The 24796-nt window shown below is 43.5% G+C and overlaps 1 protein-coding gene across 1 annotated transcript in view; it reads right to left on the reverse strand.

Moving 5' to 3' along the window:
* Nucleotides 1–242: 242 nt before the first annotated feature.
* The window catches only part of LOC119405903 (hypoxia-inducible factor 1-alpha inhibitor), a 31509-nt gene continuing 6955 nt past the window's right edge, over nucleotides 243–24796 (reverse strand). The window contains exons 4-7 of the mRNA XM_037672731.2: nucleotides 22389–22534; nucleotides 13392–13562; nucleotides 9423–9530; nucleotides 243–494 (exon numbers count right to left, since the gene is read on the reverse strand). Of these exons, the coding sequence (XP_037528659.1) occupies nucleotides 450–494; nucleotides 9423–9530; nucleotides 13392–13562; nucleotides 22389–22534 (470 nt within the window). The 3' untranslated portion in view covers nucleotides 243–449. The remainder of the gene's footprint in view (nucleotides 495–9422; nucleotides 9531–13391; nucleotides 13563–22388; nucleotides 22535–24796) is intronic.

Below are 24796 nucleotides of genomic sequence, written 5' to 3' on the forward strand. Positions count from 1 at the left end.
GGTATCGTGCAAGACTACTTTACTAATGCGAGAAAAATCGTTTTGCTCTTTAGTGTCCCTTTAATATTCCATTAAGATTGTCCTGAACCACTACAGGGATCAACTATGGGAAAACAACTGGAATCGTAGCACTAGTGATAGCACTCTGATTTGCAACAAGTTCCCTAGGGTTAATTTATGAATATTTTTCTCTATCAGGGCGGGACTGGCTAACACTACTTCAAAACAAAGACAACACACAATAAAACATGATGCAATTTATTGACCTTGACCTAATAAAAAAAATATGTCACCATACTGCAGCAATAGACTGCAGGGTAAATAAGTTAAACTAACGCCTACCGAAGTCTGCAGAAAAACGTCTGCATGACAAGACCATTAATTTAAAAGCATGGAAAAGCAGCCATTTACACTTGCAGCAGACAATGAGTGGACGCAGAAACAGAAACTCATGTATATCTTCCAAGCACCATAGCTCTTAGTAATGGGCCAACCTGAAAAATAAGGAGGAAATCTCCATTAAGTGCTTTGTTTTTAATAATGCCTGCAGGTACTAAAAGGTGACATGCCAAATAACAAACATTTTATGGAAAGACAGACATCCAACCTCGTACATACATTTTTCGTGCTCCAAAATTCTTGGTTTCATAAAGCGTACGCTAAAAATGAAACCTTGCTAGCAGCTTTCCAGCAGCAGTATGTATGCCTGCCAACCTGCGATAACGACGCTACTTGGGAAATGGAATTTAGTTTGGCCACATACCATTTGTGGAATGTATACGCCTTTTTCTAAATGACTGACAAGAAAAATGGCTTCTTCAGTAACTTTGCTGTTGCCAATTTTGCCTGACTTGTCTGAATAAGCATGCTCAAAGCAGTACTCCTTTGGTGCCTTTTCACAATGACAAGAATTTCAAGGGTATGGTTAGTGGGTATTGCTCCATTGCCCTTTCACTATGGTATGGCAGGAAACACAATTTCTAATAAAACCCGAAGAAGGATTGTGCCAGAATTCACAAACATTGCAGATAAATTCAGGAAAGTTTGCAAGCGTACATGTTACTATGCATCCAAACCGAAGTTGGAGCCAATAAAAACGCCTACTGATCCTGAAAGTAGCAATACTCTTATGTTTGCCCATGTTTACCAGCCCAAGCAGCTTCCTCTTTTTACACGTCCTCAACCTAGGGATACTGAAGTGTTGTCAGTCATTGGTTCACAGTTGACACTGTTTTACATTTCTTAAGATATTTCAGTAAGAAAAACAAACTCCTTGTTATGGTAGTGAGGACATACAGAGTCACCATCTATCAGTAGTGCCTCGCAGACGTAGTATGAGGGATGTTCATCAAAAAGACCTATGAGGACCACAGCATGTTCCCTGTAGGTTTGGCTGCCAGCGCTTGATAAAGCACTATGCCGGTGCCCTTCTGGAGTTTCTTTTTTTTTTTTTTTTTGAGGCGTCTTCAAAAAAATAATAAACAATATAGCTCATCCTAGGCAAACCGAAAACACAAAACACTTCACACACGCCAAGCAAAATGCAATGCACGGCCACTGTGCATGGTTGAAGCAATGGGGTTAGCTGAGCCAGTTATTACATGAAGGAAGTAATCACATATATATTTGTGCTGTGCACTAAGAAACATCAGCCATTGTAACCTCATTGCAGTAATCACACAGTTTCTCAACCAGTGTATGCATCTGTGCATGTACAGTACTCACGAATTGAGAGACGTGGCATCATTTTTTTTTTGGTATGACTGCTATGAGCAACTACCGGTACTCGTGAATAGCCGTGTCATGTTGCCGCAAATCTGGCTCTGTTGGCTCCGATGTAAGTGTTTGAGCCAAAATTACGGCGATATGACACGAACTGTAGATGCTGGAAACGAAAGTATGAGATTATTTAGCCCTACTAAATCCTCGCGTTTCGATCCATCAGTACTGTACAGCTCACAGGTTGATACGCAACAATTTAGGGCTAAGTGATTCACATACTCTTGTTTCCACAGTCTTCAGTTCATGTCATATCGACTCATGGGAACCCCAGTATATTGCCTCAATTATCAGAACTTTGAACTATCAGAAGTTCTCACAAATAGGCAACATACGAACTTGTGTTGTAATGTTTATTATATCTCAGAGCCACAGCAATGTCATTGACAGCTCTGCATGATTATCAGTAAAGTTTTTGGATGTCAGCTATTATAGTGACACTCATTATTAACAACACATGCACGCATGTGTCATTAAGGGACGAAATGTGCTGTGTCCTGTGACTGCTGGAACCCCTTCCCAATCTTAGTACGCTTTTCCACATGCCACCAATGTACAGAGGTGAAAGTGACTGAAGACACATTCAGCACACAATATCAAAGGACAGACCGCCTCATTTTTTTTTTCTTAAGCGGCTTTAAAATACATTGAGAACATAGTCGGACAACCAAAAATTAGGAATTTGTGTGAATTAAACAAAAGTTCAAATTATCATAGTTCGAAGTTTGAATTCTCAAGCCTACTATGTCTGTAGTTCAGCTGCAGCGGCATATTTCACTAGAAGAGTGTAAGAAAATTACACCATCTCCCGCTAAAGGGGACCATGAGGCGATGCGAAGCCGGAGCACTTGCACGATCGCGTTCGATCATTGGGCGTGCTAGCGACCTCGCGTCGTGGAACACGAAGAGGGACGCTACGTGCGTCGTATCTTCCACCTAGCCTGGCCGTTAATTCTCACAGGGCGAGCGGGGAACGCGGTCGACAGGCGGGCGAGAGGGGGGCAGCGTAGGGGAGGAGAGAGAAGGGGAGGGGAAGCGCATGCGCTCAAGCTCACCGCGGCATTGCGCAGGAGAAAATTTCGGCATGTCTAGCCCGCGTTTCGGAGGAAGAGTGGAAAGGGGGAGGGGAGAGGGGAGAGGAAAAGTGGAGAGGGGAAGGGGAAGGGAGAGGAGGTGTGTGGAGAGGGTATGCGCATGCGCAGTAAGGGTGGTCACGCCGCACACCACCACCACCACCACCACCGGATTGAGCTCCGCCTTAAGATACTTCGCATCTAAAAGAAAACAGGCAACTTCTTCCATTAAAGGGGTCATGAACCAGCCCTTGGGCTTGGTGACAAAATGCATCCTGCGGAAAGCAGACACTGTATGTACAGCTCAGCCAAATCTTGCAGTTGTGCACAGCAAGGAGAGTTTAGAAGCAGAGCCCAAAGTTACCATTTTCTCAAGTGTGCTCTCTTCCAAGTGTGGCACATCCTCACTCTGTTAGGTGGACGGGGCGCCTGCTATTTGACATCAAACAAAAGATAGCAAGCCATTGACCAATAGCTGACATAAATCAAGAGCGGTGTTTGGATCAAGACGCACTTCTTGCCACGGGGTGCCACCACATGGTGGCGTCACGCTCGATATAGTGCTCTACATTACACAGTAGCCACACTCGCATGCACGATTCACAGTGGGAAAGAGCGTTTGCATTTCATCACACACACTCAAGGTCATGACGTGTGCTGATATAACTTCTTTCCCAAGCTTCCAATGCTCTTGATGAGTCGAGAGAAGAGAAAGCGCTTAAAGCGTGTGAAAAATCTCTGTAACTCCGCTCGCTCTTGCGGATTCGAGAAATGTTTGCGGCAATCGACTCGTGAGGCAATAACCTCTGATACTGATGTCATTCAATGATTACTTGGAAAATTGGTTCAGGACCCCTTTAAGTGTCTCGTAAACACATGTTAAATAAAGGTTTGTTTTTACTGAATGTGCTTTAGCCTGCTCTACTATGAGCTATACAGTGCTCATTATCCACAATCAAGTGACCTGTATGATAAAAATGCTCTTACAGATTCCAAGAACTTCGTTCCAAAGGCACTTCACCGCAAGTGGCTCCAACAGTATTATACATGCTCCCGTACTAAACCTCCACTTAACAAAGCAAATCTCTTCCCTATGAGCTTCATATTGTACTGTATTTACCCAGATCTAACGTGCAACTTTTTTCACAGAAATTGGGTCCAAAAGTTGCATGGGTACTAGAATTGAATGCGAAATCGAAACCGCGTTCACAGAGTGGGCGGCAGGCTACCATCAGAGGCAGTGTCATTGACATTACAAGATGGCAACATAGCTGAGGGCTTATCTTGTGCTCGACTTCAATATTCAGAGGTATTCTCAGTCAGTCACTTCGGAGATACTACTACCACTTTCATAATATTTTGCGTGACTTGGCACAGGATGCATTAGAATACAGAGCCACCAGCATTACTGGTGGTGTGCCAAGCTTGCTATCTCCAGACTGTGCCATGAACGCTGTTGGCCATTAGTACTTCCAAACGTTTGGTGCAGTGTTATGTAAGATGTTGCAAGAGTGATGGTAGTATCTTTAAATGTGATCGCTCGATGTCGCCACCTACATGCTTAGTATGTGTGATCAACAAGTGCAAACGGCAATAAAGGTGCAGCACTTTCATCATGAAAGCACATTAAACTATATCTTTCTGTGAAGGTAAGTTCTGCATGTCTCCTTTTGCTCTTTATTAAAGAGAACCTGGGGGCATGCTATGTTCTTTCATAAATTTAGAGGGCACTATGTTCAGGTGCATTTTAATTTCTTACTTCGAGCCTGCAAAAATAGGGCACACATTAGATTTGGGAGTACATTAGACCCTGGTAAATATGGTACGCGCAGCATGTGTAAGGTGATCAGACATCCCAACGACTTTCCGCTTTCAACAACATGGTCCTGCTGTTTCATGGCTTATGTATGGGAGGTTGTTTTGTCCCCCATTGGTCTCTAGGGCTCCAAGCTGTCTTAACACTTTCCTGTCCGCGGGAAAATAGGCCAATTTTGGGTAATCTAGTAAACAATTTTTCTACTGCCACAGAATATCACTGATACTCTAATATATGATATGAACTTGTAGAACAAGAAATGCGCTTTCTAATGGTATTATGTTTAAGCAAACATTTCTAAAGAATTTTCCAAAAAAAAAAGCTTTAAAAGGAAAACGTTTTACAAAAACAAAAACACTCTGTAAAAACATCAATGGTGCTTTGCACCAATTGAACACAAAAGAAATTTTGAGATATACATTTTAACTAGAGCTGTGCGAATAGCAAAATTTTGGGTGTGAAGCAAATTCGAATATTGAAGTGTGAGTGCGAATCGAATCGAATATTTTTCGAATATTTCTCAAATATTTCTAGAATATTTTTCGAATACTTTGAAGCGAAATTGCAGAAAAAAAATTTGGAGAGGATTCTTAAGCATATTCTTATGAGATAGCAACATGAAAGTGTTTCTTTTCGCTAAGTTGAAGCACAATGTAGAAACCGAATGGTATTTATGTACATGATTTGGTGCAACCAAAGTGTTGCCGACAACACTTTACACGTGATAGGCAAAGATGCCATTTCCTCAGCCTCTCCTCCTCTTTCAACTTCTGTGGAAGCCCAACTGATGTGGCGGACATAGGTGTGCTCCCTTCAAGTCCGGAGTTCTAAATCTGCCTTGTAGATGTCGATATATAATAACATATGAAATTTTGGATGCTAAAAAGCTTCGGCATCCAATTTTTCAGACTTCCTGCCCCAATTTCAGTTCCAAAACAGCATTAATTGAGCCCCCACCTCTGCCACATCTTTCATCTCCATGTTGGAGCCAGCATTTTCTTGAGTTAATACGTTTGCGACGGTAGCGGAGCTTGAAAGGCAGCTTTGGCGCAATACAGGGGTGTGATGAGGTGAAGCGTATTGAAAATCTAGGGACCATTTCCAATCGGATGCTGACTGTCTCTTGGCTAAGTTCGACCGTAACGGAGCTTGAAAGGCAGCTTTGCCGCAATACGGAGGTGTGATGAGGTGATGCATATTGAAAATCTAGGGACCACTTTTAATCGACGTTGACTGTGTCTTTGCTAAGTTCGACCGTAACGGAGCTTGAAAGGCAGCTTTGCCGCAATACAAGAGTGTAATGAGGTGAAGCATATTAAAAATCTGAAGGGGGCACTTTCAGTCGGATGTTGACTGTATTTGTTTTTGGGAAGTTCGAATAGTAAAATTCCAGTGCGAATTGAATCGAATAGCAAACACTATTCGAAATTTCGAATATTCGCACACCCCTAATTTTAACCACAAATGCCATATCCATTATCCCTGCAAATATAAGTATTTTATCTCTAGTCGTTATTTAGATACAAAAGAAAACGTTAGCCTTAGTGGCTATCGTGCCACCGTGCAATGCAGTTACGTGATGCGGCGAAGCACAGGTTTGTGCAGCGTGTTTCGCAGAAAACATTCGTTTTCTGTGTTACGTCTTGCTCAAGAGTATGCATTCATGCATATTGCCACGCCCACTTCTTGTTTTATTTTGATGTTTTTGAAATTTGACCAGCAAGGGCGGGAGCGCTTTGTCTGAGGTTAGTGTTATCGACTCAGACCTCAGGTCGATAACGGCGCCGTGGTCACTTAGGAAGTCCATTCCGAGTATCACATCCCTGGAGCAGTTTTGTAGGATTACAAAGCTCGCAGGATAAGTGCGGTTATTGATGGTGACTCTCGCCGTGCAGACACCAATCGGCATTATCAGGTGGCCTCCAGCTGTCCGGATTTCTGGTCCACTCCAAGCAGTCTTTACTTTTTTCAGCTTGGTGGCGAATGGCCCACTGACGACGGAATAGTTGGCTCCGGTGTCGACGAGAGCTGTGACGCTGTGGCCGTCGATAAGAACATCGAGGTCGCTAGTTCGTCGTCTTGCGTTGCGGTTAGGTCGTGGCGTCGGATCACGGCTTCATCGATTTGTCCCGCTGTTTCGATGTTGCGTCGTCAGGTTTTCTTCGGGCCGCGAAGTTTCGTCGTGAGGGCTCCATCCGGTATGCATCGTGTTCTGAAGGTCTCGTCGCGTTGTCGTCGTCGGCGGCCGCGGAGGATCTTCGGCATTTCGTCGTACAGCAACCACACCTCCATCGGTTGCTTCCCTTAGTTTCCCGGATACGGGCTAGGCGACCGGCCCCGGTTTGGGCCAGTGTACTGCCGGCGGTGCGGTGACATGTAGCGGCCGGGCGACGGCGAGCGGGAAGGTCGTCGTTCTTCCCACTGTGTTCCGGTGAGGTAGTCGTCGATGTCGCGAGGCCGTTCGCCTGGCTGCGGGCACGGCGTGTTGACGGCGAATCCGCGTAGCCCCATCTGTCGATACTGGCATTGGCGGTATGTGTGGCCGGCTTCCCCGCAGTGATAGCAGAGCGGTTGTCAGGGGCACGCCAAACGTCGGTCTTTCGGGGGGCGCAGCGTTGTCCTGTCGGCGGGCGGTATGGTGTCGGTGGTGGTGGCAGCGGTGCCTGGCGGCGGAACTGCTGCGACGACGCTTCGTGGAATACCAGCCTGGCGACCGCGTCTGGGTCTGGACGCCGATACGCCTACGTGGCCTTAGCGAAAAACTCCTTCGGCGATACTTCGGACCCTACAAGGTTCTTCGACGTCTCGGCGCTCTTGACTACGAGGTCATCCCGGACGGCATTACTAACTCTCAGCGACGCCGCGCACGACCTGAAGTCGTCCATGTCGTGCGTCTTAAGCCGTTTTTTGCACGTTAGGGAATCTGGGGACTCTACTTTTACCTTTGTAATTTATTTATGTATGCACTTGTTTTATTTTCTCTCTTCTTTGTTCTTTGACAAGCATCGGGACGATGCTTTTTCAAAGGGGGGCAATGCCACGCCCACTTCTTGTTTTATTTTGATGTTTTTTGGGTTTGACCAGCAAGGGCGGTTATCAACGCTCGAGGCTGTCCGCGAAGCAGTGTTCGAGAAACTTCTCGATTGTAGTAGATCGTTTTGTTAAGATTTCGCGCCGCACGCGAATGTTCCAGCTTTATCGAGAGATAACGCCGCCACCAGCGATATCGCTGGAAAGTTCGATAGCACCTGTATAAAAAACCGACGCACCTGACCGCTTGTCAGTTGATCGACGGACGACGCCCTGTTCGCCGCTATCATTGTACAGCGTGTATTGCTGTAGTTCTAGTTCTCATTTTCCCGGCCACAAGTTCGGCCAAATAAACAGTTTCATTCTGAAAACGCCGACTGCTGTCTTCGTCGACGTCACGACCACGTGACAAAATTTATTAGTTGTGCTGCACATCTAGGCGATTATTTCTCTGGTAAAGAAGACCATGAAGAAATCGACAGCTTCGACGAAACGCCGTGCGGCACTACGGTGCACAATGCCGAGGTCCACTACGGGTCGTTTTCTCGCGCTGAACTCCACAAATTCAGCAGCCGGCGGCAAGTGGTCCCGCCCAAACGATGTTCATATCCCACAGATAAGAACCGTGACCTTTAGAACGTGCCAGATATCTTTCTAACGGAGCGCGGCAGCGACGATTTGGTTCGGAGACCTAAACGGAAGTTACCGGCAGATACCTATTGACGTTCTGCAGCTGTTCGATGCATTTTCGCTGTCTGTGCTGAAGGCTGATGAGTCAAAATCATCTTCCGAGTCTGCGCTGCTACCAACATAAAAAATTCTGACTTAGACTTGCTGAAATACGCCAAAATTTGCTATTTCCGAGAGGTAGGGGGGCGCGATGTCGACACCATATTTGAAGCTACGAGCGCTCATTCGACTTAAGTGGCACTTCAAAGCTCTCTCCGCGGCAGAAAAAATAAACGAATGCAGGAAACGAGAAAAATAGCTCTTGTTTTATACGATGGATGATGTTGGCTGTCCGTAAGCGCTCGTAGCGCGGCAAAATTTCAAATTGAAAACCATCGGCAGCGGGCTATCGATGGGTACAGGCGTGGACAGGGAAGTGCTAAAATGCCTGCACTATAGTACTGGATCAGCTGTGACTTTTTGGGTTTGTGGTGCCACTTTCAAAAAGACTGAACATAGGTGCTAAAGTGAAACACTATTGAAATTGAGGCAGCAGGACCTGCAGACTCAGAATGAATCAAAGGGCCATCTGTTTGCTTACCCTTATGTGAGTGAGAATAAGCAAATCCTCAGCAAAGGTAAGCAAATGTCAAGCGCCTTTGCTAAGAAAAGCGCGATTCTTATTGACAATGTGGGGGTACATGAATTGCAGCTTATGAAAAGACACAGCTCCTAGAATGCACAACAAATATGACTAAGTTTTTTCAATCCGGCAACAGTGGACTTTTCAATGTGCTGGCTAACAAGCTGTATTCATGCTAACACACATCGACCACACTACATTCATGTAATTTTTTTTTACGTATGTGGTGTTGGAGGCACATGGAATAACATTGAAATGCAAATGCAAATTTACTTACGAGCTGGTAAAAGAATTTCCCTCCACACAAAAAACTTGGAACTAAATGATGATTCTCATTCCTGCCTCCCTACCCCTGCCTACAGTATCTCGTCCCATTAAGCATAAGTCACTAGTGGCTTTCTCAGATACTAACCTCATTGACATCCTTGAGTGCTTCAATAAGCATTTTTTCAATATTTCGCATGATAGCCATTTTCTGATGACCAATCAGGGGGTAGATGACTTTGTCTGCTGGTGCAGTCTGCAAGAGATACACAAATGGTAAGTGAAACACGCGTCTTGGCAAAGTTGGAAGACAAAGATCAGAAAGATACCAGTGGAAAAATACCCACACTAAGGGTAGGGAATTCAACCCAGGTGCAATAGTCATCAGTATTGCCCTCTTAAGTTCGGGTGAACTTTCACTGCTTGTTCATAAACAATGAAGCATGTGGCATTACTCTTAACTCTTAAAGGGACACTAAAGGCAAATAACAATTTATGTCAGAGTGAAAGCCCAATGTATGACAACTTCTAAAACGGCAATATTATCAACAGCAGTGCCCTACTTACCGAGAAATTAAGCTAAATGTATCACATGATGAGCGCCACAAGTGGGACATTTTCGAAGTGATCCCGATGACGTATGGAAGTCGGCCTACAATAAATCACTAGTAATCAAACTAGCAGCAGTAAAAAAAGAACATTCCGAGCATCAAAAGACGTAATAAAATGCTGTTTGTTCGTTTCCGCTTGATTCATGGAAAACAAAACCTCCGTGGCGTTGCCATGGGGAACGGCGCGCGTGGTTCAAAGGTTCCGTTTTCGCCGAACTGCGCCTCGCCCTTCTCAGTGGTAGTTTCGGGATCGCGTACTGCCGTGCGTGTTTTGCGCGCTCGTAGAAGTCGCTATGACAGAAAGTTCGACAAAATGCCGCATCCGTGTGATACTGCCGGATGCCCGAATGGTGCACAACGCCAGTGCTGCAGCAAGGAAACCGGTGTGTCTTTTCACTGGGTGCCGCGGAATGAACCCTTACGCTCGAAGTGGCTTAGTGTCATGCCATTGCGCCAGTGTGCTAAACAGTCAAAACCTCTGCGTGTGTGCTCGCTGCACTTTCGTACTGAGGATTACGAGACCAACCGCAACTTGGTGACGGCTTTGAATGTGCCCATCCGAGCAAGTCCTTGCCGCAGAGCCGTTGTTGCTACTGTGGGTCCCGCTACTTCCGCTCGGCTGCTACTAGTGTCGGCGGCCGCGCAGTAAAAGCGCGCAACGTTGGGCACGGCAGCAGTGACGTATGAGAGTCGTATTTTCAGGCGGGAGATTTGAAGCGCGCTAACGCAACGCGGACCACTAAAAACGTGATTTTATTCAAAATAAGCACTTCCTTGGCACAAAAGCAGCGCTACGAGGTTTCTGGACCGCTATTTTGACAATCAACGTCGACTTAATATTTGACTTTAGTGTCCCTTTAATAAACTTACGATAATGTCAATACTACAGTTTCTACTTTCCGAAATTGCTTATGCAGTGTAACAGAACCACTGAGGGTTTTTTCATGCACATTTAAATGCATGTACAGTGCTCGCCGATTGAAATGTGAAAATTTAGGGCTAAGTAATGCACACTTTCGTTTCCAGTGTCTTCAGTTCATGTCATATCGGCTTAATTGTGACTAACGCTTTCATCACAGCCAACATAACCTATAGCAGCCAGATTCGTAGTGACATGACGCGGTTGCCTTGAGCAATTGCTCACAGCAGTCCTTATAGTAAAAAAGACTGATGCCATGTTTCAATCCATGAGGACTGTACACTCTCCAGAAAAAGTTTGTGGGACGTGAAATTTTCGAGGAAGCTCTATATATTCCCACTCTGTCTGGGAACATAACCTCCAAATAAATCTTCCAGCCTGCAGTACTTCTTGCAACCTACACAGCTACCCACTAGATTAGAAGCGTCATACATGAACAGAGCAGATACTCGCATTTTCAGTGGAGCCCACATCCTGTAAACTTTTGGTCGACATCTTGAATTACTTGACAACCTGAAGCAGGGTACTGATTATGAAAAAACTTGAGTTCTGTGGAAGGCCGCAAGGTGAAAGAAGGCTCATGAAAGGGAAAAACTGTCATCCAATCACATTCATGGATGACAAAAATTAGACTGAACAAATGCAACCCGATCTTGTTTTACCCCTAGTAACACAATTTATAGATTTAAAGAAAACCTGTATTGCGTTTTGTATTTAACAAAGGCATCGCACGACATATCCACGCATTGGGAGTGTGTGAGCAGCAAGACACCCACACGGCAGCAGTACTCGAGAGTAGTTTCCATAACGCGCACCCGTGGCGGCCATGCGTAATGAGCACTTTGAATTCATTCTCGTGAGCATAGTTTGTAACACATGCACAGAAATAAATTTGGAAATTCTGCAGGCAGACAGCTACTAACTGTTTGCCTGGTCCAGCATTCTTGTTACCTATGAAAGATAATACTGGCTTTATTAAATGGCATTTAATAATGGCCATGTGGACCACATTCATGCACTATTTGTGGCTCGTGGCATGTCACTGTTTTGCATGGTGGAGTTTCTATACATGCAGGTCCGTCACAGTGTTACATCAGTTTCGTACTCATAACGTGCAGCGAGTATGTTTTTAATACCCAACCGCTACACTTTCCTTTCTCTTTATGCACGCCAAGCGCTCCACTGCATCTTACAAATTACAACATGGAGGAAATGCAGTTGTACTCAGTGTTCGGCTGTTGGGCTAGTTGGTCTCACAGATATTATGTTTAATGTGCACGTGGCATGTGCTACAAAAACATTACTTGGTAATATTTAATATGCTGAACTGCTGCATAAGGGGTGAAAATGTTCCTCAACATTGTCCACAATAGCAACTGCTCAGCATCGGCTAAGCATGTTAATACAGTACTGAAATTATTACAGTCAATGCTGAGAAATGCCAAAAGAGCAAGAGTTGCCAGCACAGCCAGCCTTGCTGCAGCAAATGGATATGGGCCGTTAGCGGGTTTATGCATTTTCTGTTGCGTTCACTACAAAAGAGCACACTAAGAAAGAGGACTGATGTAATCGTGGGAAGCAAAAGCAAGTTCAGTGTTACCATTTTTCTTTTTACAAATACAGGTTGGAGGAAAGTTTTGTTATCTGGAAGGCCAAAAAAGCTCTCCCTACTTCTGTGGTGCTGCCAGGGTACCAGTTCACTACCACCACAATAGGGATTCTTCAACAAATTGGTTTTAGAAGACTGAACGTCATGCAATGAGAAAAGGGTGGTGCTAGGGTTAGGTAGCTGCAGTGCACACAGCTCTGTGCCCTAGCATCCATGATGGATGTTTTCTTCCTTCCTGCGAAAACAACTGTAAGTTAACTATCCATGGACACTGGAGTTCCTGCTAAAGGAACTTTGTTGCCACCACTCTCTCAGCAAGCTTGGGCTGAAGATGGATGGACATACAATGAAGGGGAACTGCCCAGTGCCCAACATAATGATCCATCTCTTGATGGCATACAAGATTGTGTTCAATGCACCACCAGAGATCTGCTCTTTTACAATATTCAATAATGCTTCAAAAAGACATGCTTCAATTATCATTCAACGATTGATAAACAAGCTGTCATACATCCAACCAATATTAAAGTGCCCAAAATGTGGTCCTCCCTGGATTACAATGCTATGGAAATTTTGGCCACAGTGCTAGACATAGATCTTAATAAAAGTGACAAAAGCACCCAAGCACAGACTGTCAGGGTTCTTCCATAAACCCAACAGGGTTTTGTATGGTTAAGTCTCTTAAAATATGTTTTTACAAAGGGTCCTTTACTGAAATGTGTACAAAATGTAGCTGTGTTGAAGACAGATGAGTCATCTCTGTACCAAGCAAAACTGAATGACTATGGATTTCATTAATTTGTGCACAAGTACCTAGATGGCATGCATTATGTTTTCTTTTTTTTTTGGTATACGCATTGTTCTGAAGGTTTTCTCTTAACTTTTTTCCAAGCAAACCACTAACAATTTATATGCTAACAATAATCAAATGAAGCCAACTTTGGCCAGCAGCCAGAAAAGCAAACCTGATTTAATTACCTTGTACCAGAAGTTGATCGAGACAGTGTAGCCTTTGTGGGGTGCGGACTCTACCTGGTGCCACCAGTACATAGGAAGGTAGAGGACATCACCAGGACCGACAATGGCTTCCCATCCAGACAGTTGAGCAGACAAGGGAAAACGGTCCAAATCTCGATTGGACAGGTCCACCTAAAAAATCCAAGATCAAAGTAAGAAAGCTTGCTGTCTGTAAGCTGTGCTTTCTTAATGATAGTAGCAGTTGCATTACTGCCATCACAGCTTGTACAACCTGGTGTGCCATGCAAAGGTTGACAGTGTATAACAAGATGCAATTGAAAAGAGAAATAAGATGGGCAGACAGCATGTCTAAAGTAACTGATGCCAGTGCAATTCAGACAGCTTTTCTGCATGACTTGGAATTGCTGCTTAATCCTGCCTCGTGTGCAGATTTTAAGATCAAAAGCAGCAGCCACATGATGCAAACTCACCAAAGAATGCATTGTAAAATTTCTGCAACCACCTGCTCTGGCACAGAGCTCCTCCTTACAGCTAACGGCAATGTCATATAACTATTAAGTATCATGATGTTGCATGCATGAAATGACAGAGAGAGAGAAATGAACACACACCATACATACAAGGAGATAAACAAGTCTACATGCCTAATCCAAGTACTTAGTGCCTTTTGAAGCAGGCAGCTGCTTGACAAAAGGTGCTACACATTATAATCTTCAAATAAATGTTACAAATGTCCGATTAAGGAAATCATAGGTAGAGAACCACTGCAAGGTGTCATTCATGGAAGAGCAATGACTACTTCGTTTAAGCACAATGCTGCATTCTAGTGGCAAATGAGTCTACGAGGATTTTGCAATTGTGTATTTGTGAATACAGCAGAGTGACTCTTTTACAAACAGTCAGCATCCTACATAAGTAACAGTGAACTAAAGACAACGTATCATCATTTTTCAAAACAAGCTCAAGAAAAATACTGCACACTATTGTCCAAATGTGGGATTCTCCATTACCCAGGTAGCTAGACAACTGGTAATTTGTTCCGAGGTATTTTAGCTTGTTCACAAGAGAGTGGTACGCACGAACCTCATTCAGCCATGTTTTATAAAACAATCCCAACTACTCGATGTAAAGAGTGCTTCGTCCACCGCGGTGGTATAGCGGTTACGGTGTTCGGCTGCTGACCCGAAGGTCGCATTTCGATGGAGGCGAAATGGTAGAGGCTCGTGTACCTAGATATAGGTGCACGTTAAAGAACACCAGATGGTCGAAATTTCCGGAGCCCTCCACTACGGCGTCTCTCCTAATCATATCGTGGTTTTGGGATGTAAAACCCCAGACATTATTATTATTATTAAAGAGTGCTTCAAAGACCCCTCCCCTCTTCTCATTTTCGCACAAGATAGTACACAGCGAAAAGTTCGGTAAATGCTCGGTGCACTGAATGACTTATAATTTTACTTTCAGAACACCTGGTTTCTCCCTCTTGCAGGGGCATCACCAGCAGTTATTTTAAAGGGCCAGTAAACAACCTCGCGGTCAAAAATTTGTGATTGAGAGATAACTGCGCATCTGCACGATGTGAACATGCTGCCGCAAGAATTTTGCAAATAAGTGCTGTAATAAGGAAGTTACGGGGTGTAGAACAACCCACTTTGGCTGGTTTAGGTTTCTCACTCGGCCTTTCCACCCTTCTTAGCAGCGAAGAGGGGTAGGTGTAGCCCTCTGTCGTGACTACGCCCACTTCAGCAACGTAACATAACATCAGCAATTATGTCATCGGCGTGCAGCCAACGACCGAGCAAGGCTTCCTCTACGTGTCTTTCATGTCAGTGGCGCAGTAAGGAAGCATGGTGCAAGGGGGGAGAGGCATTGGCAAGGTAAACGAATATGCCACGGCGCATGCACCCTTCCCCTAGCGGTAAAGTCGCGGGATGCCTCTTGATCTCAAAGGCTTTCGTTCTGGCGATACCGCTTGTCCCGGTAGTCTCGGGGCTCTACCAAAATGCCAGAGGGCAGCACAGGAAAATGAAAATGCAGACTATGTGGCCAAAACTGCATCACCGCAGCGCCAAGGCGCCGTTTTGTAGTGCAAAAGACCAATCGACGAAGTCGGGGCTACGTAATGTTATCCATCGGCAAGATTACGTCACTGCACGGGCGAAAAGAACTGGTCGAGCGCAGGAGAGGGTGCGCTGGAATTCTTTTTGGAAATGACGCGTCTGCTCTACACACAGCACTGTGATATTCACAAAATGTGATCACCGCAGCCTTCTCCACGAATTAGCGAGCTTGTTTGGGAGGTGTAAAAAAGTCAGGGCCTGTTTACTGGTGCTTTTAGAAGAATTTTTTTTATTGTGGCACATTAAAATAATTCGAAATTGTTCAAAGATTTTTGGTTTTCTACTGCTTTGGTGTTTTCACTACCTACGAAAATGGAAAACTTCTCAGAAAACACCCAGCTGAAGGACTAAATGCATTTTAATGAGTGTCTACTAAAAAAAACAGGGCTAACTAAAGATCCTACCAATAAGGAGCAAATAAGATAATGCAAAACATATACCTGTGCTCTTATGGCACAGAGAACACAGTACCGGCATTAAGAAATTCACATCACACTGCACAAATAGTACAATTTCAGGTTTTAGCAAACAGACCACTAATCAGCCTCTAATTGGATTACTTTACTGCTAAACTGAAGCTGTTCGAAATGAATGAGTTAACTTCGCTTTTTTTTTAACAGCACCGGTTTCAGATTTCATATCCCATTGACTTGTAGCAAAATCATTCTGTGGTTGCAACCAGTTTTTCTTTTCAACATACTAATGAACAGGAAAATTGCCATCCACCCGTTTGTCTTTCATGACCTTTCCTCCAGCTTGCGGGATTCCGCAGAACTGATTTATCAACATCAAGCAGCGCAAGCCACTTGCATTACACATGAAACGATTTCTCTTATGTAGCAGCCAGGCCCGTAGCCAGGAATTTTTTCAGGGGGGGCGGGGCAGTTGCTGAAGACGTTGACTGTTTGAGAAAAACACCAATTGGTATTATTTATTTTTGGCAAAACACCCCCCTCCATCAGAATTTCGGAGGGGGCGGGGGGCTACGGCTCCCTTGGCTATGGGCCTGGTAGCAGCATAAAATGTCAATAATATCACTAGTATATTTTTGTTCATATTGCACTGATGCTGAAAGAAGCAAGAAGAATCAGGGAAACAAAGGGCCCAGTTTTTTTTTGTTAGTAACCACGAGACACCAACAGACAATGCCTATTGGCTTGTTTTGGTGTTAGTACATATGCTGAATGGACAATGAAGACCTCTCAAACCTGCATAATTTGGGCAACCTATAGTTGGGTACAACTTTAGAAGGCAGTGAGTGACATTTCCACCCCAAAGGCAGATGCACACAAGCCTGCAGCAATGAGTGCACTCTCTAGACTGGCATCATAAGGCACACAGTCAGAGACCCCACCCTTAGAGAATGTCACCGTCCATATGAGCAAGCCTATTTCTTTAGTCACAGAAACAATTGGCTGCCCCGCTTCAGCCATCTCGAGGGAGGGGGAGGAGGGGGGGGGGGGGGGCTTCCGCATCTTCTAAATTTGTATCCAGCTATAAGTCAGTTCTTTTAAGATGCCTTTAATGATACAAGAGCAAATTCCTGAACAAAACAGCAATGTCTCAGTTTACTAATCACTTTTACTAAACTGTGGAATCCGACATCTCAAATGAATCTGGCGATGAGAGACAGGACACACAGAAATTTGGAATATAGCACGTGTCTGGAATGACAATACAGTAAAACCTCATTAGGTAAATCAAAGTCACTGGAAGTGCAAAAAAATGTTTGAATTAGACAGGTTTTCAAATTACCAGAACATATGAAAGAACAGGATCCAGACAGAAATTTCGTTGCCACATTGAACTACCTTTGAGTGACAAACTTTTAATTACTAAAAGTAATCAGAGAGGTATGCTAGTTTGCAGTTTTTGGTAGTTTGAAGCTCCAAGGGTCATGTTTTCCAGCTGGCCAGCTATTATATCCACTAACACAATTGCAACTGCGTAATGATTGCACCACTGAATTCTCGTGTCAAAATTTGACGCCTCCCCCCGGTCGTTATGATTGCACCCTGCACTTACTGTTGCAGTGAGCAGTAACAACAGTGATGAGGCCAATTGATCGCCATTTTGCAAGGCAACTGCCGAGGCCTTGTGCCTCGACCTTCCTTTGTGCTGCTTTGCCATGGAGTGGTATGCAATTTATTCGTATATCGCTAAAGAATATTGAGAATGCGCTTGGGCACGACAACCATGCTGCCAACAAGCACTAATAATAATAATATCTGGTCTTTAACGTCCCAAAACCACGATATGATTATGAGAGACACTGTAGTGGAGGGCTCCGGAAATTTCGACCACCTGGGGTTCTTTAATGTGCACCTAAATCTAAGTACATGGGCCTCAAACGTTATCGCCTCCATCGAAAATGCAGCCGCCGTGGCCGGGATTCGATCCCACAACCTTCCAGTCAGCAGCCAAGCACCATAACCACTAGACCATGCCAGCAACCACAAATAGGACACTGACTCAAATCATTTCTCTAATGGTTACACTGATTAAATGCCCCATATTGTGAAACAGTATATAGGCAGCAAGAACCCAAAGCTACGTGGAGACGTGGGAACGAGTGCCGGTGCATCATCTACAGTCTAAGTAAAATAGCACGTCCACATTAACGTCTGCGTTGCCGCATGTAGCACACAACTTGTCGACGCAGGGCCTTGCTTTCCGGTCTCTAAATCGTTGATGCATTAGAACATTGCACAGTGCGGCGTTATCAGTGGCTGGTCTAGTAATTGCAATGAACACCTCCTCTCTACTACCGTATGATCAGATAAGTGTTGCGCTTTGCTTTCCTTACGATTACAGTATCAAACTTTTTAAAAAGAGCCCTGATTTCATGCTGTTTATGACCCAAAAGTGACACAACAATGAACCAGCAGACAAACAACATTTTCGAAGCAGGCAAGCACTCTGTGAGCAGTGTTGGTTCACATTTTGCTAAAGCAACAGCCAATTGAAGGCCTGTGTACATCGTGAATTCCGTCAAACTGAACTTTGTTATTTTTATTTTTTTGCCCCAGGGAGAATGGGCAAATGGATGTCATGATGTGCTGACATTTCAAGAAGCAAGTGACCTGCTACACGCCCACATGTCACCGTTGTGTTGTAGTGAAGTATAACAGAAGAACCGACATTTGGGCGAGTTGGATTGCGTTAAACATGATGAGTGGTTTTCAGTGCAAACGAACGAAACAACTTCTCTGTGTATTCGTTGTTTGCGCTGAAAACCACTCATCATGTAGTGAAGTATGTCTCCTCCTCTGCAGATAACGCATTTCAACTGCCTGCAAGACCAGTGGACCACTATTTTTCCTATACTGACAAGAATGAGGCTGTCATGCCTCACCAATCAATGATCAACATGTTATGTGGCAATGCCTTGTAGCTCCAGAAAGACATCGATTCCATAGGTTCATGGCAAAATTGGGATCAGACATATCCACATAGCACACACAATTTTCGATATTAACCGGGCTGGTACAAGACTCCACTTCAAGTTAGTAGTTACCCAGTCCAATTCACATTTGAAAATAAGGGACTACATAAATTCTACAAATTAAGCGCGATTTCAAGATGACTGAGTTTGACTTATTGCGGTTTTACTGTACAGTATTCAACTCTGCCACTCAAGAGTTTTACAAAGTGCAAAGCCATTATGTACACATATCGGCAGCCTCTGTAAATAGTTAAATAAGGTAAATAAAAATTGATACTCGTGCAATCAGATACTTACTTGAATGGGACAAGCAAAACGCCCAGCAGTACTAAATGATAGTGAAGTTTCATACACATCTGTACAGTACATTGCACATACTTACAGGCATAGTCAATGGCAAACATGAGTTGTATGATGGTAAAGTCAACTGTTTTGTTTGACAATATGTGGTAACATCTGTCACATCCTTGACAGCATCTCACAAATTAGCATATTACTGTACAGTACTCACACACTGAAATGCAAAAATTTAGGGCCATGTAATGCACATACTTTCGCTTCCGTCTTCAGTTTAGGTCACACTATCAGTGTGATTTTGATTTGAGCACTTAGATCAGAGCCAAGATTACCTTCAGAGTCCAGATTCATAGCGATATGACGTGATTTTCTCAAGAAATTGCGCTTACCAGTCATTATACTGAAAATTTTGATGTTGCGTTTCAGTCTGTGCGTACTGCACATTATTACACACAATTGGCATGTAGGAGCAAGTAGGTTCTCATGCAGACTAACTCATTTTAATTGCACCAACTTTGGTTTTATCTTAACAAAAACATCTGCCGCAAACCTAAAAATTTACAAACCACTCAGCCTCCCATGTCATCCATCACCATGCAAGTCCCGACACCAAAGTGAACAGCTCAATTTTACCAACAATATTAGAAGACCTTTCAAAACAAGCTGAATAGTTAGAAAAAAAAAAACCCCTAGAATAACAAATACTACTTTACTGAAACAAAATAATTAAAAGTCCAGCTTTTTTTTTTAGCAAAAATATATTGTCTACAATACATTTTTTTATATGTGTACTTCAGGCTGTGCTAAATTAACTAAAGTGATTACTAAAACTTTGACTGAAAGTAGTGACGGTCACATATGAAAAGCAACTGCAATGCTACCTAGTGCTCTTGTGCTAAATTAAGAGGGTTATGTTGTGATGTTCTTCACATTTCCAGCGAGTTATGCATTCAAATAAGTCCTCCAGTCAAGTACTACAATGCAAATAGACCAAATTATAATTGAAAGTCAAGAGTCCTAGAAACCCAAGAAACCACAAATGACAAAGTGACTGAACAAAGGCTACAAAATCAATGAGAAACAGACTCATTACTTTGCTATAAATATTGCTATCTGATATAAGTGTTGTACAACCTGGCTACCCTGGAAATTTAGTAAAGCCTAGCATTCAAGCATGTACTAATCAATGGCAACATTTCACTGCAGCAACAAGGACAGCTGCATTTCCTGCCCACAAATTCATCAAAATTTTCAATGCTTGTAGCCAGCACGATTCACACATATGGTGTAGCATGTATGCATGCATGACATATGCACATATCATGCGCACAATGGCCATTTGCCAGAACATACATGCACTGCAGAGAATCTCTGCTAGAAATGCGATGCTCTGGGATTGTATAGGAATGTTGGCTACACATGAAAGTTTACTTAATAGTTATGCAATTCACCTTAGGTCACTTTCACACAACACCTTTGTTTCTATCAAGTTGTGATTCCAAGAGGCATGCTTGGAAAGGGCCCTGAAGCACTTTTCTTTGAAGCCTAATCAGCATGCTGAAATGAGTGTGACGCCTTTCCTGAAATAAACTACCAATAAATCTGTTTTGAAGGGATCGGCTACAAATGGAGATATAAGAACCTTGCTGGCTCCACTCACATGGGAGGGGAGGGGGGCACAGATGCCAACGCCTTGCTTATCACTCCTTCGTTTCTAAGAAATTGTCTAAAGGCCAAACTACACATACGCTGCCACAGCGCCTGCTGTACGTGCTGTGCACGCTCCGCAGGCTGCGCATGCGCAGGCGGAGCAAGCGCCTGAAAACATGCTGTATACGTGAACATTTGCACCAATCTGATGTTGGCCTTGAAACCACCCACACCTAGACGCACTGGGAGCCCTGAAGATATGCAGCTATGACATGGCTTTACTTAGATGCCAGCACAGCAGACGTGTAGCAGCCATGACATGGCTTTACTTAGATGCCAGCACAGCAGACGTGTAGCAGCCAATTTAGATTGCTTTTTCTTTCCCTTTCGCGCTTATTTTCCATCCCTACATACAAGACAAGTACACTTACAGATATACATATTCATGGACAGGCACAACTTATAGATATTTAGTCATCTGTACTGAAGCACTGCAGGAGATCGATTGGCTCGCTTGTGCGCGACATTTTTGCGGTGTGCACGAAGCACTCTAGTACACACTCAAATTTATTTGGCCATGCTATGCGGTATGAAATGGCTTTGCCCAGCACCTGCTCAACCTACTGAGAGTGGCATACTGAAGCACCACTCAACAGGCTTACGCGGCTCATGTCGCAGCAGTTATGATACACCTGGTGGTGCACCGCGCGTCGTGCCCATAGTAGTGATGTGCACTGCGCTCGTGTTTGTCTGGTCGTGCGGGCCATGCTTTCTGATGCGGTATGGCTTTGTCTGTTACCAGTTTGACTGGCAGACAGTGGTCATGTCTATTTTGTGCTTTTTTAACCTCATAAACAGCTCAGTACGAAGAGACACCTGCCAATTTCTGCCTGCTTGTAGTGAGTGTGCGGCAGCATGCGTATCGTGTGGGTGAAAACCGCCATTTCTCACGAGGTGCACCTGAGCTACACATGTTTAGAAGCATATGTGTGGTTCGGCCTTTATTTCAACAGGACCATAATGGTCAACCTTTGAGGTTGGCATCTGGCAAAAGTGCCTGAGAGCAACAAATGAGTGATGACAGGACGGGCAGGACACATTTTAACTGTCACTTCCCTTTTTGCTTAGCTATACAAGGGTGTGCATGCGTACAGGAGCTTTTCAGTAATTCATGGGCATAAATCCTTGCTCATAGCTAAATCTATTCAACCATACGGTTACCACCTTAATTTCACTCAATGATTGTGTATTTCTGTTTACAGGAATAACATGGGAAAAGGAAAAATACAATCTAGTGAAGTTCTTGGCTGCAGCTTTAATACAACTGTAGTTCATAACATGCCAATGTACCACCTTTAATCCAAAGATATGTGTTCTCAATATTTCAGTAACCTGCACGGAAGTGTTCATTTGAACAGTTCAGAGTTCAGCTAAGCCCAAGCAACATAAAGCAATCAAAAAACACAAATCATATGCTAGCTTCACCTGGCTCTGTCGGTCATGAGGATGCCACACTGGGTGAGGGTACAGGCATTTGTACTGATCAGGGGAGAAGAGCAGAAACCGCTTGTAGCCCCTCAGCTGGGCAAAGAAGTTCTGCTGTTCATCATAGTGCACAGGTGTAATGTTGCCTATGGAACAAGTACAAATTTTTCAGTAAGTACTTTTAGGTAACTTTTTTTTATGAAAAGAGAAATTTAGCATTTAACAGCATGAAAAAAAGGCAAACATATCTTTATATTGGCTAATACTTTTAGTTAAAGACATTTAAAAAACACAATGCATCTGCCGTCCTGGTTTAAAGTGGTATCACTGTTTACTTCAATGCGGATTACACGCAATTGCCTTTTGCTCACAACTTATATGTGATCCAATCAAAAGCCTTTTTTTAAAGAGTGACAATGGAAGGCATAATGTGATAATGCAAAAAAAGCAACAATTAGACAAGCTACTCCCATTCCTTGCTAACACACATGAAGCATTTCTCAGTAGAACTTGTGTAAGACGCGAACACTCGTTCATTGTTCAAACGAAGAGTAGCGCCATGCGGTGGCTTGTGTGACAAAAAAAAAAAAAAAAAAAAAACATGAATTACATTCACATATAAGGCACTGGACAGAAATATGTCAACCTTAACTGAACAACACAACATAAAAACACAGCAAACAGACTTGCCTAAGATTTATCGTTAACATTCTAAAAACAGATGGCTTCCATGTGTTCCTCACACCTGGGGTTCCGTGACAGTAGTCCAACAAGAAGTACCAATAAGAAGTCTAAATATAACAGATCCATTCCCTCCCACTCTTTCTGTGCAGCACAACACACCATATTCACTGATTGGGCAAATGTAAAATACAGTTGAATACCTAAGTTTTAAGTGAACCACGTTAGATAAGCAGTGAAATTCTAGTCTTATCGACATGTCCATAGCCACAACTAATGAGATTTTATTTGAGCGTAAACTTGCATACATAAACAAGCATAAAGCAGAATAAAAGTGTACTAGTACATACTGTATAAGTCTGGCCATGTGAATATTGTGAACGTGAATTAAATAAACGTAACTATTTTATGCCCATTTTATCTAAGAGTTTAACACACAAAGTCACTGCATATTCAATAAGGCCCAACATACAGGGTATCCGAGCTATCACGCAGAACGATTAAAAATAAGAGGAACGGTGTTACGCAAAGCAAACCTAGTACATATTGTTTCTAGGACACTGGAGTAGGAACTGCTCATTTTTTCACTAATGAGGTTTAATTAATAGGTCATCATTATATTTGTAATTTGACAAGTACTCACCTAATTATCAAAATATCAATGAGGCATATGTAGGCATGTTCAAATGGCATCTATCTGCATGATTTTCAACAACGTACTAATTGCGTGCTAATTTTTACTGGTTGATAAAGAAAGCCCGTGAAATCTGAAAAGTGCCATGTGACTAGACAGCTGCGCGCATCAGGAGCCAGTGCCCTCAAACAGGCTCACTGTGAGGTAGCCAGTATCAAGGGGGAAAAATGCAGAAAGGAAAAGTATGGATCACTCTATCTGCCACTCCCCGGCTAAAGAAACACATCGCATTAGTCTTAAAGAGTCAGGCCATAATCAGAACAGCACTCCAGTCACGTTATTAATGAGAATAGTCGGCCGTGAGATATGGATAATGATAGTAGCATACAATCAAGTGGAACGAATATCTGCAAAAGTGCGACGCATGTTGTTGGCTCCCAACCTGCACCCTTGCCAAAGTTCGCAATGCTGTCTCTGGCAATGGACAACAGGCAAAGCGGTTGCTTGCAGTAAGCTTATTTAAGGGCGCTTGTTTCTTCTGCCGGTAGGAGTGCAATCACGTGTTATTCCTCATATTTTGCAAGCTTTCTTGCTCAGCCGAAAAAAATGAGCACACAATTAGTATGTTGCTGAAAATAGTGCAGTTGGATGTCATTTGAACATCCCGACATATGCCTCATTGACATTTTGATAATTGTGCAAGTACTTGTCGAGTTATAAATTATGACTAATTAGTTAAACCCCACTAACAAAAAAATCAGTAGTGGCTACTCCAGTCTACTGGGAACGATATGTATTAGGCTTGCTTCGCGTAACGGCATTTATCTTTTTTTAAATCATGCTGCGTAACAGTTGGGACACCCTTTATATACATAGTAGGGAATAGCTAACTACAGGCATTGATACACAATAGGAAGCTACCCATCGGAGTCAACAGGCTACATCTACTGAAGAGATTTTTTTTCAGTGTTAAGCAGTTTGCAGCTCAAGCCTTTACAGCAGCCACCTTTCTTCACTCTAGCAGTTCTCTCATTTGAGCCTCTTTTCTGGACAGTCAGCATATTTATCTTCATTTAGCAGATATTTTAATTCT

Source organism: Rhipicephalus sanguineus, chromosome 1 (genome assembly GCF_013339695.2).
Source record: "Rhipicephalus sanguineus isolate Rsan-2018 chromosome 1, BIME_Rsan_1.4, whole genome shotgun sequence".
Classification (NCBI taxonomy): Eukaryota; Metazoa; Arthropoda; class Arachnida; order Ixodida; family Ixodidae; genus Rhipicephalus; species Rhipicephalus sanguineus.